At 40.3% G+C, this 13471-nt stretch overlaps 2 protein-coding genes across 8 annotated transcripts in view; one reads left to right on the top strand and one right to left on the bottom strand.

Moving 5' to 3' along the window:
• Positions 1–9420, top strand: part of IMMP1L (inner mitochondrial membrane peptidase subunit 1) — a 34962-nt gene extending 25542 nt beyond the window's left edge. For all 5 annotated transcript variants that reach the window (XM_060275344.1, XM_035117944.2, XM_035117918.2 and 2 more), the window contains 2 exons: positions 5190–5300; positions 7856–9420. In XM_060275344.1, the coding sequence (XP_060131327.1) occupies positions 5190–5300; positions 7856–7924 (180 nt within the window). In that variant the 3' untranslated portion in view covers positions 7925–9420. The remainder of the gene's footprint in view (positions 1–5189; positions 5301–7855) is intronic.
• Positions 8339–13471, bottom strand: part of DNAJC24 (DnaJ heat shock protein family (Hsp40) member C24) — a 38457-nt gene continuing 33324 nt past the window's right edge. For all 3 annotated transcript variants that reach the window (XM_060275359.1, XM_060275357.1, XM_035117967.2), the window contains exons 4-5: positions 11479–11547; positions 8339–9161 (exon numbers count right to left, since the gene is read on the bottom strand). In XM_060275359.1, the coding sequence (XP_060131342.1) occupies positions 9037–9161; positions 11479–11547 (194 nt within the window). In that variant the 3' untranslated portion in view covers positions 8339–9036. The remainder of the gene's footprint in view (positions 9162–11478; positions 11548–13471) is intronic.

Raw genomic sequence — 13471 nt, 5'->3', positions numbered from 1 at the left:
TAAAGTACTTCACCCAGGTTCAAAGACTCCAAATATTTTTCTTTCCCAGATCATCTACAAGTTTTTTGTAACATTATTAATATATTTTATTATGTTGTTGTGCATACTTATTTCTCTTATAGGGGGGTGCTTAGTCCCTTTTCATAACTATGCAGAGCTAAAAAAAACAAGGCCAGGTGGGGAAAATGGAATAGGAAAAGATTTTTAAAAATACAAACATGAACTTGGTTTTACAAGTTATGAAGGATTTTGGAGAGCTGGTAAAGAGAAGATTAATGGTTGAATTATTCAGCATGGAAGGGATAATGTTAGTAGATTCATGGTTAGTGTCCCAAAGGCCTAATCTGTAAATAAAATACAATGACCACAAAAGAGGTTGCCAACACAGAGATAACAATAAAAGAATAAGGAGCTGCTTCAGTGTATATATAGACCTAAAGGATATCAGTCTTAAAAGGGAGAGGAGAGCAATACAATATACTATTAAGTAATAATTAACGTTTGCCTTTAGACAGCAGTGAAAAGTTTCTATATTGCTTTAAACCTTCCATGTATGGGTCCAAATAACATCTATGCAACAGTCAATTCTACGGACTATCCCACCTTCATTTAAGCTGCAATTTTAGCTGCAATTTTGAATGCAGTGGATGGAAGAAAACTAGATATTCCACTTTTAGGATTCTGTTAACTTAGTTGTGCCAACTGAGTTCACTAGCACATTCATATACTTCCTTAATCAGCTCTTTCTAAATATACACATACTGCATGATAAACACTCTCCAAAATAATTATAATATACCAAGAGTAATAAATGAGTAAATGATTTATTTAAAATCATACTACATAGAAGATTAAAGATGACAATTCAGGGAATAGGTTTTGTGATAAGTGAGCAGAACCTTTGATAAGCCTGAGCCATTAGCATCTAGGTCCCCCTGAAGTCATGTGGCTTATTCCTAGGTAAGTGCACCCTAAATGCTCACTGTACACACACACTACATATTGAAAACATACATTTACTACATACTTCACAACATAATGCCTCTTAATGCTAACAATTTGATTATTTTACAGACTAGTGTAAAGACTAACTGATGTAATAAAAGCCACATGGTGGTGGTTTGCTAAACTTACATGCATCTCTAGAGCAAATGTCATGTAGAAGTCCTGGGACCATTTAAAGAGTAAAACAAAATAATCTGTACTCCATGTGACCTGAAACATACAGGAAAATCTATTACTTTTGTTTTTTTAAAATTATTACTTTAGTTTGTATATATCTTAATTATGTGCAATTTAACTAATCAAATATATAAATTTCATTAGTACCCAGTAAATTTGTTATTTGATATGGCAGACTCTTTTATCATGTTTCACTTTAATCAAGAAAGGTAACACCTGTGGTTTATTCACAAAAGCTTCTTTTGTCAGATGAATACCCACAGGCAATGAAGCAATTACATTTGTTCCTTGTACCACTTCGACCTCCTTAGGAATAGATGAGAACTTTTTGGCTTTCATTCTTTTGTCCAACAGCATGTCTAGCTTTTGTCATTGAAGGAAGCCACTGAAATGTAAGATAACAGAGAAACAAAATAAGTTTCTTTTTAAACTCAGAGCTCTGATATCCTTCACGGTGTTAAAATGTGTTGGGCCACCCTTTGAAGAGGAAAGAGCGGTGAACACTTTTTGAAAGAAACAATCATTAGAAAGCAAATAGTTGATTTTCATACTTAAAATTAAAATGATAAGACATACATCAGCAATACAGTAGTTCTTTTTGTGGACCTTTGTAATTTTGGGTGTATTCAGTAATTTAGAATGTATGCCAGGTTTCCCCCCCCCCCTAATGTTGTTCCAAGGAGCATACAATAAAATACAAAACATTTAAAGTATCAAATTAAAACAAAAGAAAACAGTAAGGTAAACATATTGGTAGCCACAAAACATATTGGTATCCACTAAAATTTCCTAGGAAGGGCAGCAAGTTCTTTTTGGTGACTAAAATGGTCAGGAAGGCCTGGCAGCTAAGCTGTAAATCCTTGTCTGTCATCTTTAGGATATGAAAGTTTCCGCAATGTGTTGCTCCATGTGTGGACTCACCCGCTTGCCAGCTTTGCTTCAGTTTCCAGGAAGGGTGATGTGGCAGTTGGAAGTAGCCCCAGCATGGGCTTTCACCACATGGTACAGATATTCTGACATTACTGGAGCAGAACAGGAGAGGGTACTCCAGGAGTGGGCAACCTGTGGCCTCCAGAAGTTGTTAAGCCACAACTATAACTTCATCCTTGGTTGTTGGTCATGCTGGCTGGGGCTGATATGAGTTGAGAGTCCAAGGACACTTGGAAGGCCCATAGAATAGCCTCCCCTGCTCTTAGGTTACTGTCAGAAGAGGTGCACAGAATAGCCAGTGGTTTTACTGCCTGGGCTACTAATAAATTATCAAGTGTGCCCATCACATAGTTCTCATCTCTCCCTAGAGAGGTCAAAGTGTCTCTTATGTGGTCGTAATCTAGAGATTGTGATCTTGCACTTACAAATGGAGCTTTCTTTAATAGCAGCTCCTAGATGACTTGGCTATGCATTATGCAAGCTGCCATACTTTCCCCACCCAACTCTCCCATCTCTGCCCTGACCTTCGCATATAAAAAGTAGGGGCTGCATTTGGGCAATTGTATTGCGTCTTAATAATCCAGCCTTGCCAGAGAAAGCAAAGAAAGGTTTGTTGGGCTTCTGTTGCAAACTTCAGACATGGGTCCAAATGCAGCCCTCTAGGCTTCTGTCTGGCCACACCCTCCACAGACCACACCCCTTTTCAGCCCAGCTCTGTGGTCTCCTCAAATGCTTTTGCCTAGCTGGAATGGGTCTTTGAATGTGATAATGCCTCTTGTCTGACTGAAGAGATGGAGGTGAGGGAGGAGTGTGCAGAAACTTCAGACTTCTGTGTGGTTGGAAGATAGCATGCTGTGCAAAGTCAGGTGTCACACCATGCCCACTTTTGCCTTTGCCACCACTTTAATGCACCCTGTTTAGAAATTCACCCATCACATTCCCCATTCCTGTTCTGGGCCAAGACATAGAATCACAGAATTGTAGAGTTGGAAGCGACCCTGAGGCTCATCTAGTCTGCAATTGCAGGAATCTAAAGCATCTATAATGAGAGCTGGACCATAAAGAAGGCTGATTTCCGAAGAATTGATGCTTTTGAATTATGGTGCTGGAGGAGACTCTTGAGAGTCCCATGGACTGCAAGAAGATCAAACCTATCCATTTTGAAGGAAATCAGCCCTGAGTGCTCACTGGAAGGACAGATCCTGAAGCTGAGGCTCCAATACTTCCTCATGAGGCCACCTCATGAGGAGAGAAGACTCCCTGGAAAAGACCCTGATGTTGGGAAAGATGGAGGGCACAAGGAGAAGGGGACAACAGAGGACGAGATGTTTGGACAGTGTTCTCGAAGCTACGGACATGAATCTGACCAAACTGCGGGAGGCAGTGGAAGACAGGAGTGCCTGGCGTGCTCTGGTCCACGGGGTCACGAAGAGTCGGACACGACTAAACGACTAAACAACAACAAAGCATCCATGACAGTGGTTGTCTGTACCTTCATTATTAAGGATGGTGTTCAACTAAGGTTTACTCATTAGACTAGGCATAGGCAAACTCTGCCCTCCAGATGTTTTGGGACTACAACTCCCATCATCCCTAGCTAACAGGACCAGTGGTCAGGGATGATGGGAATTGCAGTCCTGCATTAGACCCATTGGAATTAATGAACATTATGAAGTTAGTTCCATTTATTTCTGTGGGTCTACTCTGTGTAAAACGTAGTTGAATATATACCTAATTGTGACACAAAACCAATTGTTTTTAAGTGCATTGACTTTGGGCCTGCTTGACCTCAAGAGTCTTACCCAGTGTCTAGGAGACAGAACCTATTCAGAAGATTTCCTGGTTCGCACATTATCTTCTCCCTGTGGTGAGAGAATGAGACTGAAACTTGCTTCTGCTCCCAGCTTGAATAGAATTCAGGGCCAAATATTGTCCGAACAAGCCCTTTGTCAATTACATGTATGTTAGTGTTGAAGTTAATAAGGCCATTCTTACTGCTTGGCTGTAAAAATGTGATAGAATAGAGTTAGCTAGTCATGGATTAAACATTAAGCTTATTTTCTTTTCAAAAAGATTTAAGCAACCCAAAGGCTGGATCTAAGTGTGAGGAACATGTTGGCTGTGACAGTTAAATAGATTTACAGTGCAATCCTATCACTCTTTACTCAGAAGTACAGTAACTGTCTTCAGCAGGGCTTACCTGCTAGTAAGTGTGCTTCTCAAACTGTAAAATATTTAGCTGTTTTAGTATATGAATGTGAAAATCCTTGCATGGTGTATTTTGAGTTTTGTCCTGTATGTTCTGGATAAATGTGTACAATTCTGAAATGTTTTCTAGTTACTAATGGAGTTGTGCCACTGCTTCTCAGTTCTCACAGAGCCAGTTTAAAGCTGGACCTATAGCATGCAATATAATAGCTCATGCACAGTCCATATAGACAGTAAAAGGTCTCTGTCATATGATAAGGTCACCATCATTAATTTTCAAATTATAAGGAGAGACTTGCCAGTTTGTGATGGTCATTATTGCAATATTATGTGTTGTGGATCCTGCCTGCACATAGGCTGAACTGTGATCTTAATTAGAACTTTGACAAGCCCTCCCTGATAAAATGATGAGATTATTCGTAATTGATGTCACAATCAATTACCATTTAGTTCATCACAAGCTTACTAACAGGTCTAGCCTTAGTGCTGGCCCCAGGATGTTGATGAGTGTGTGGCTGCCCTGTTCATGCTGTTACTGCGACAGCAGGGCAGAATTTCAGTCAACATCCTAATGACCTCTTTTGAAGTCTATTAAATTAATGACCCTGTCACATTGGCCTAACCTCCTACATCTTCATTTGGAAGGTTTTTTTTGTGTTACAAACTAGTGTTTTTGGACCACGTGAAAGAACAGATACTTCGGGGAGGGGGGCGGTTCTCTCTCTCATATCTATGTCTGTTTTAAAGAAGTGTAACATTATTAATTCATTGCAAGTGTGTGGTGAAGGATAAAATTAGACTGTATTGGTGGGGAAATTTTGTATATTCTTTCCACTATATATTTGTTATTTAATTTTGATCTTTCTCAGGTACCTAAAGGACATGTTTGGTTAGAAGGTGATAATCTCAGGAATTCTACAGATTCCAGGTGTTACGGTCCTGTTCCATATGGGTTGATAAAAGGACGCATTTGCTTGAAGGTATACTCCTGCAATCTAAAACGTGTTAATTTGACAGTTTTTATAAGTCTTGAGGCCCTGAACTACCACGATGAGACATTTTCATTATCTAGTGAAGCACAGGGACCAGGGTGTTAAAATGTTATAGGAGAGCATGATCTCCTCAAATGACTACTGCATTTAAAGATGTATAAAGCATTAGCCAACTGAGTCTGAAACCCACCCAAGTAACAACAATGCAAACATGAAATCTGTTTTACTTTAGGTCGCTGTACCCCTTTTTATGGGTGGTATATGGAAATGTAACATTAGAAAGGAGATACGTTTGTTTTCCAGGCTCTTCTCAAAACACATCAAATATATAAGAAATGTTCTATGCCACTCAAAATATTGGCTTGTACCCAACAAGCAATGCACAAAATGGGGTGTTCCAAGCTCTCTCCATGTGGCAGATCCTCCTGAAAAATTGGAACCAGTTGTCGGGACCTTACAGAACAGCATGTGGCAGGTGCAAGTGGAATGCCTTTCCACTTCCACAAGCAGGCACTTGCATGACTCCCAATACAGATCCTTGATGGATCCCACTGCTTTTAAACTTCCATTTATTCCTCTCTTCCTGACTTCTCTTAACCCAGTTATTGATTCATAAGAGGACCCGCACTCTTACCGTAATTTCTTGCCAGCTAACTTGACTCAGCAGCCCTAGATGAAAGACTTTAATGTTCCTGGATAATTATTATTTTTTTTTAAAAAAACCAACCCTTTAACTAATGGATAATTTTTACATGCTGTTCAGTCTTAAAATATTCTAAATATTCTAAGTATAGTTTGTTCTTCTATTTACTTAATAACTCTTATCTTTAAAAACGTTTTCCATCAGTTACCTAGATAAGAAGCTAGGTGAATAGGTTTTGAATTTGTTAGATCCCCTTTTTAAAAAATGGTGTTATGCTGGCAATCCTCTAAACCTCCTATAGGAAGACAAATGTTAGGGATGTTTAGAATTAGCCCTACCTTTAAAGTAGGCACCTGACTTGGGTGTCATGAAAAGCTAGTAAATATATTGCTATTTTATTTCTACTTTAGAGTCACTTGTGGTTTTTTTTTGCCTTAAGTACCAAACAAAAATTTGACTGGACTTGAATAATTTAGAGCAGGAGCCCCATTTACTGCTCTGTCTCAGGAAGCAAAATGTATTGGGTTGGCCTTCATAGGACTGTATTGCATATTTTTGTTGGAAGTGCAGCAGCTTTTGAGTTCCTTAAAAACTCATGAGTATATTACTATCTGGATCATCAAGTTGTTGTTGTTGTATATTAAATTTGTATACCACCCTATACCCACAGGTCTCAGGCAGTTCAGAGGATGAAATCATGATATAAAAACACAAAACACATAATCAAAATATAAACAAAACCAGCCCCCAGCACATTTTAAAAGGACATTGGATGTGAATGTCCATTGTTAAAGTTCAGTTAAAGAGGAACTTTTTGCCTGGCACCTAAAGGTGTATTATGAAGGCGCCAGGTGAACTTCCGTGGGGAGAGCATTCCACAGATGGGGAGCCACTGCAGAGAAGGCCCATTCTCATGTTGCCACCCTCCAGACCTTGTGCAGGCAGCGCATGAAGTAGGGCCTCAGAAGATGATCTCAGGGTCTGGGTAGGTTCATATGGAAATAGGCAGTCCTTGAGCTATTGCGGTCCTGAGCCGTTTAAAGCTTTATAGGTCAAAACATTTTCAACTGCACTTTGTTAGCATCTCTTGTTACCTCTATTTCACTTAATTCCTGCCTCAGCCACACCTCAACTAACTAAATAATACTTGGCTTTCAGAGGAACGCCTATGACCTAAGCCAGGCTTCCTCAAACTCGGCCCTCCAGATGTTTTTGGCCTACAACTCCCATGATCCCTAGCTAGCAGGACCAGTGGTCAGGGATGATGGGAATTGTAGTCTCAAAACATCCGGAGGGAGGAAGTCTGACCTAAGCACACCACCTGCAACTAGGGTTGCCAGACTCAATAGAGGACAGGACTTCTGTGCCTTTAATTGCCCTGCTCTCTTTTGAGTCTGGAAACCTTAAAGAGAAACTAGCAGACCCTTTGTTTAATTTCCAAGCAAAGGGTCTGCTGGTTTCTCTTTAAGGTTTCCAGACTCCAAAGAGAGCAGGGCTATTAAAGGCACAGAAGTCCTGTCCTCTATTGAGTCTGGCAACCCTACCTGCAACATAGGCCAGTCACATCTGATATTAATGAAAATTATTCAAAGCCAATTCCTCCAACCTGGATTGGTGAGACAGAAGTCCTAACTCAGTGCATCTATAATGCAGTTTCCTTGCTTCTGGTACTACGTGGCCATCTTTAAATGGGGGGGGGGAATCTCTTCCATATCACAACAGTTATAAGTGGACCAAAGGTATGGATATACATATTGGTAAAATTCTGCTTTCAGCTGTCACAGTTTATTCCTCTTTAACACTTGAACTGAAAAAGGGTGAAATAAGAGACAAGAAAGAAGCAGAAGAAAAAAGATGATTGCTCTATATCTTAAGTAATTTATTCATTTTATTTTTACAGCTCTGGCCTCCGACTGATTTTGGATTCCTACGTGCAAGTCCCAACAGTCACAGAATTTGTAATGACTAAGTGAATTAGGCAGAGTCATCTATGCTGACTTCTTTACCACATTTTAAAAGGCTAGTAATGTATTTTGATATAAAATAAACAAGAACATCGAGATGTTCCTTGTAGATGTAAGGGTCATAATACTGGGAAATAACGTTGCTTCAGATATATAACAATTTCCATTTATCCCATTTATAAATCCTTCTAACAGCCTTACGGAGTTATGCCTTCTTTCATTATGGTTCTCATATCATGCTTACTTGTTTCCCCTTAGAACCACACATTTAGAAACTAGTAGGAGTCCTGAAGGCAAGGGTTTGTTATACAGTTTTAAACAGATGGGTCTTAAGTAACATGGCATATACTAGAAAGTTTATCAGATTTTTCTAAAAAGGGCAATACAATTTCACAGGTGTCACATTTTTCAAAAGCCGGGAATAAGCAAGTGCCAGCCTATTAGGAAATTATTTGCAAGTGCTCTTTAAAGAGCAGGATTAGTATGCTCTGGGGGCTGGATTGAACTAATCCACCACAGCTAGCACAAGCATTCCTACTAGCAGAACATGGCTTTCCCCTTCTCTTTCCCCTGTGCACCCCACACCACCCCAAATCCACTCTGGAGGGCTGGGAGAACACCCAAAATGGCACCCAGGGGGAGGAGATGGGGGATTGTTCCATATGTCAAACAAAAATGCTTGCGTAAGTTGTGAGTCGACTGTACTACATATTGTACTGGATTGGTTTTGAAATGGTGGCATGTATGCTTTCAGAAGCCCACTTTTCAGTTTAAGATCAGTATTCCAAGTCCTGTTCATCTTCGGTACAGGATGCATTATCCTCAGAAAGGAGTAATCATGATACCAGAATAGGAGGCTAATATTAAATGGTGTTCACTTGTGCAAGCTGAAGAAATGTAGTGTTTAAATCTCATACACTAAGATATGGACAATTCAAATTAAAAAACATTTGGAGCATAATTTGCGTGGATTTTAAAAAGGAATCTCTGATGCAGAAAGAAAACTTGTTTGTACTGACATTCTTAACAGTTAGTGTGCATTTTTCTACTATGGTATTTACTGACATATTAGCTGCCTAACACAATACATCTTTTGTGTTTCCCATATCCTTTGCGGTCATCGAAGAATCTCTATAAGTAATGAGCAAGTATCACAGCATACTAGTGAAACCTCTTCAGCTTCTTTTTTGGAGACAGTGTATTTTCCACCACATCGACATATGAGAGAATAACTGTGATCATCTGTTGAAACAATACACAGAAACAGTAATGAGTTCCACTGCAGTTTTGAATGCTACCCAAAAGCTACTTACAAAGTGTGTATGTCAGCTTACGTCTCAAGAGTTACCATAAATGTATAGTAAACTATTTTTGCAACTGAATTACATTGTAGTAGGAAACGCTTAATATGAAAATTTCCTCCATGTGGTAGGATTTTAATAAGAAAGTTAAATTATACTTTTACCAAAAAATAAATAAATAAAATCAAGACAAGCTCTTATTACTGGACTAGTTCTTAAAACCTGCAATATCTAAATAGTTTCTTACAATGCTGAGAACTAATGAAATTTAATGGATTTCAGTCATGCTCAGAAGAAGAGGGATGAGATTTAAGTTTCCTCGCAAATCTCTGTAGGAGCTTCAGAGAAGAAAACCATAGTAAAAGAAGAGAAGAAGAGTTTGGATTTGAAATCCCGCTTTATCACTACCCGAAGGAGTCTCAAAGCGGTTAACAATCTCCTTTCCCCTCCTCCCCCACAACAGACACCCTGTGAGGTGAGTGGGGCTGAGAGACTTCAGAGAAGTGTGACTAGCCCAAGGTCTCCCAGCAGCTGCATGTGGAGGAGCGGAGACGCGAACCCGCTCTTAACCACTACACCACACTGGCTCTAGTAAAACAGTTGTATATGTAGGCTTCAACGCATTCATGACTTAACCATTATATTCAGTTGTCTTCTTGCATCTGCTTACATTGAAGGGGGTGATGATGGCCATTTGAATTGAATACAGCTTATTATTGCTGTAAATTGAATATATCCCTGTATTATACCTGTACAAGCTCAGAGAGGGAATCAAGTAAAGGCTGACCTAGGAATCCCAAAGCAGGACCTGGCTCACAGTCCAAACTGTCTCTATGCACCCTGCGTCATTCCCTGTCCATCTGCTTATTATCCTCCCCGGCTATGCCAGAGGCCCCAATGATGTAAAAACCTTGAGAAGGAGGCATTGCATAGAACTGACAGGAAGACAGAGCAGCCTTGTAAAATGAAAACATTCCTGGCAATGTAAAATGAAAACATCCCTGGCAAGGATCCTCTTATCAGAGGGAACGATGCTTCAGCGCCGTAGACATGGATCTTACCCAAGGGCACCGGAGCCAGCCAGAGATACGAGTTCGACAGTAATTGACGACACGCATAGATGATGTGGGGGGGGGGGGAGGATGCGCAGATCACCAAGGTGCCCTATAGTCCTGTTTATGTTACCCTTGCCTTTGCGTCTATGTTTTAGACCCTTTGCGTCTAGGTTTCTGACCCTTGCCTTTGCGTCTAGGTTTCTGACCCTTTGTTTTAGAAAAACATAGTCAGAAAAAGGTATAAGAACTGAGTTTGAAAATCAGTTTCTTGTACTTGCTTTGTGACTTGCTCACCAAGTGCCTTTGCATGCAAATAAAGCCTTTCTCCTTTAGAGAGAAACCTCGGAGTCTTCATTGACTGCTTCCTGTCATTCCTTACTGGGCGCAACACAGAATCCGGCTACAGCAATAAGGCTGCAACATGATTACAACCCCTTCAGCATTCAGCAACAAGCAGCCCCTCTAAATTTCATACTACTAACAAAAAAAAATCACACCAAGCCATGCATATGCAAGGCTATGTATCATTAGAAAATGTTATTGAAAACTAAATGCCCAGTATCGTAATGCATTTCTGTAAGTCTATGATGTATGTGGTACAATGGAGGCTTCCTTATCACAAAAGCACCACAGAACTGGGGGGGGGACGGGGGGAGGGACAAACACAGAAACAGGCAATCAAAATAATCAAGGGGCACTTCTGGATTTTTAGGTTTAGAAAAAGACAACTGAAGGTTGTATGGCAGTGGTTTTTTAAACTGAATTGGAGAAAGATTCCTCCTCTCATAACCCTAGAACTAAGGGTTACTCAGTGAAACTGATTGCCATAAGATTCAGGTCAGAATACTACTTCACACAATACATAATATATGTAATTACTGTCATAAGGTATGAGAACCATTGGCATCTATACCTTTAAAAGGGGCTTAGACAATATCATGGTTGATATGGCTGATATCCACGGATTGATCAATTGAACCTCCAGGGACAGAGACTGTCTCTGAATACCCTTTCTCAAGGATGCAGCCAGCAGTGAAGGACTGTTGTCTTTATGCCCTGCTTCTGGGCTTCTCCACAGCACATGGCTGACCGCTCTAGGAAACAGGTTAGACTAGATGGATCCTCAGTATTTCAACAGGACTCTTCTTATTCCTACATTAACAATTCAGTTTATTCATCAACCAGTTTCACATGATATCTTACTGAGATTCCAGGCCATATCTTCAAGTGACACTTGAGCATCCACAGGCCATCCTTGGGTTAATTCATGTTCTGAGAAAACAAAACAGGCATTCAGTTTGAATAGCGAGATGTGAGACAGAGTTTGTAGTCATATAAACTTTATTATATTTGTTGCTTTTTACAGAGAAGTCCAAAACAACTTACAGCATAAAATTAATTCAAACAATAATAAAACACAGTGCCTAAATACGTTCATTCAAGAACATTTATAAAAGGACATATTACAACCTATGTGCTTCACTATTGGAAAGAACTGGTAAAGCAGACAAATCTCAAAAGTTGACTCCACCTCACTTCTTACAATAAATGAATGGAAGCAAGAGAGGATAGGAAAGCTCTTGCTTGGTAGGAAAATGTCTTCATTGGGCAGGACAGTAATTACAGAGTGCCCAAACGGTTTTAATATTTAAGCTACCATATTTTTCATTCCATAAGAAGCACTTTTTTCCTCCTAAAAAGTAACGATGAAACGTCTGTGTCTAATGGAGTGAATGTGTGGTCCCTGGAGCCGAATTGCCTCGGGGCTAAAGGCAGATCTGCTTTAAAAAAAAAAAAAGAGCGCTAAAGGCTAACAAGAGGGATTGAGCCCTTTGAAAGGAACCCGCTCAGCAGCTGATTGCAAGAGATCGGGGAGGGAGATAAGAGAGCTAGCTCCCTTCCTGGCCCCTCCCAGCCCCTTGCCTAGGCCTCAATTGTTGTCTGCAGAGGGAGACATGTGACTGGCTGATTAGATTATCTGTCTGGAAACTGTAGAAATGGGTCCCTTTCCTTGAGAAACTGCAGAACTGAGTTGAACCCCATAAAAACAGGATTTATTCCCTTTGCAAGGAAACTCAGCAACTTTGAGCTGATCCTAAAAATGGAGCTTTCCCTCTTTGCAAAAAAGATGCACAACTCTGAGCTGAACCCCCCCCCCCCAAAAAAAAAAACAACCCGGGGCTTTTCCCATTTGCCAAAAAGCTGCACAACTTTGAGTTGATCCTCAAAAAATGGAGCTTTCCCCTTTTGCAAAAGAAGTTTCCTCAAATATTTAATGGGGGGCAAAGGCACCTAGGCCTCTAGGAGTTGGCTGCTATGCCTAGGACAATTCAAGAAAGCAAAATATATCCCCCCCCCCCCCCGGTTTTCCTCCTCTAAAAACTACGTGCGTCCTATGGTCAGATGCGTCCTATGGAACAAAAAATACGGTACATTTGGGTGGTTACTTGAGTCAAAAGTGTTAAAGCTTTCTTAAGGAATGGAACAAGGCCCTTTCAGCTTTCATCTGCTTCTCTACACACTCATGTCCTTGATTGTCAACAAGAAGTCACAAGTTCAAGCTCCTTGTGTTTTGTGCCTGCCTGATTTTAATTTCTAGCCAAACACAGAGTAGCAAACGTTTATATTCATTATACTGTACATGGATGTACTGACAAATGCTGTTTAGAGCACCCTAGGATTTCAGTTTAAAAAAGATCAGGCAACAGGTGATAAGAAAATTTCTGCTCAAGACAATTCGAGTGGTATATAAGACAGCTTCCTATGCGCCTTTCAAATGTAAGAACTCCAGGGCTAGAAGCAAACATGCGGGTGGGGTAGGGCTCAAAGTGCACTAGAAGTTTCTGTATAAGTTCTCTCCACAGGGCATAATCAGTAATTTATGGTTGAGAATGTTGCTTCTTCTAACACAGCTTAATATCCAACCATTCATAAGATCTGACCACTACATATAGATATTGAGAATTAAGTTTGCACCAATATGCTTTTGAACTGCTAGGTTAGCAAGAGCAGGGACCGAGCAACGGGCGCTCACCCCGTTGTGGGGATTCGAACCGCCAACCTTTTGATTGGCAAGCTCTAGGCTCTGTTGTTTAACAGTAAGCTAAATCCCGGCCATGCAAGTCAGGTTTCTGTTCAAGCCAAGCGAGAGACAGTATCTCAGTTCATTGACATATTCCAGATAAGCCAAGGCACT

Source organism: Zootoca vivipara, chromosome 1 (assembly GCF_963506605.1).
Source record: "Zootoca vivipara chromosome 1, rZooViv1.1, whole genome shotgun sequence".
NCBI classification, from domain to species: Eukaryota; Metazoa; Chordata; class Lepidosauria; order Squamata; family Lacertidae; genus Zootoca; species Zootoca vivipara.
This window is presented reverse-complemented; position numbering and strand designations above follow the sequence as displayed.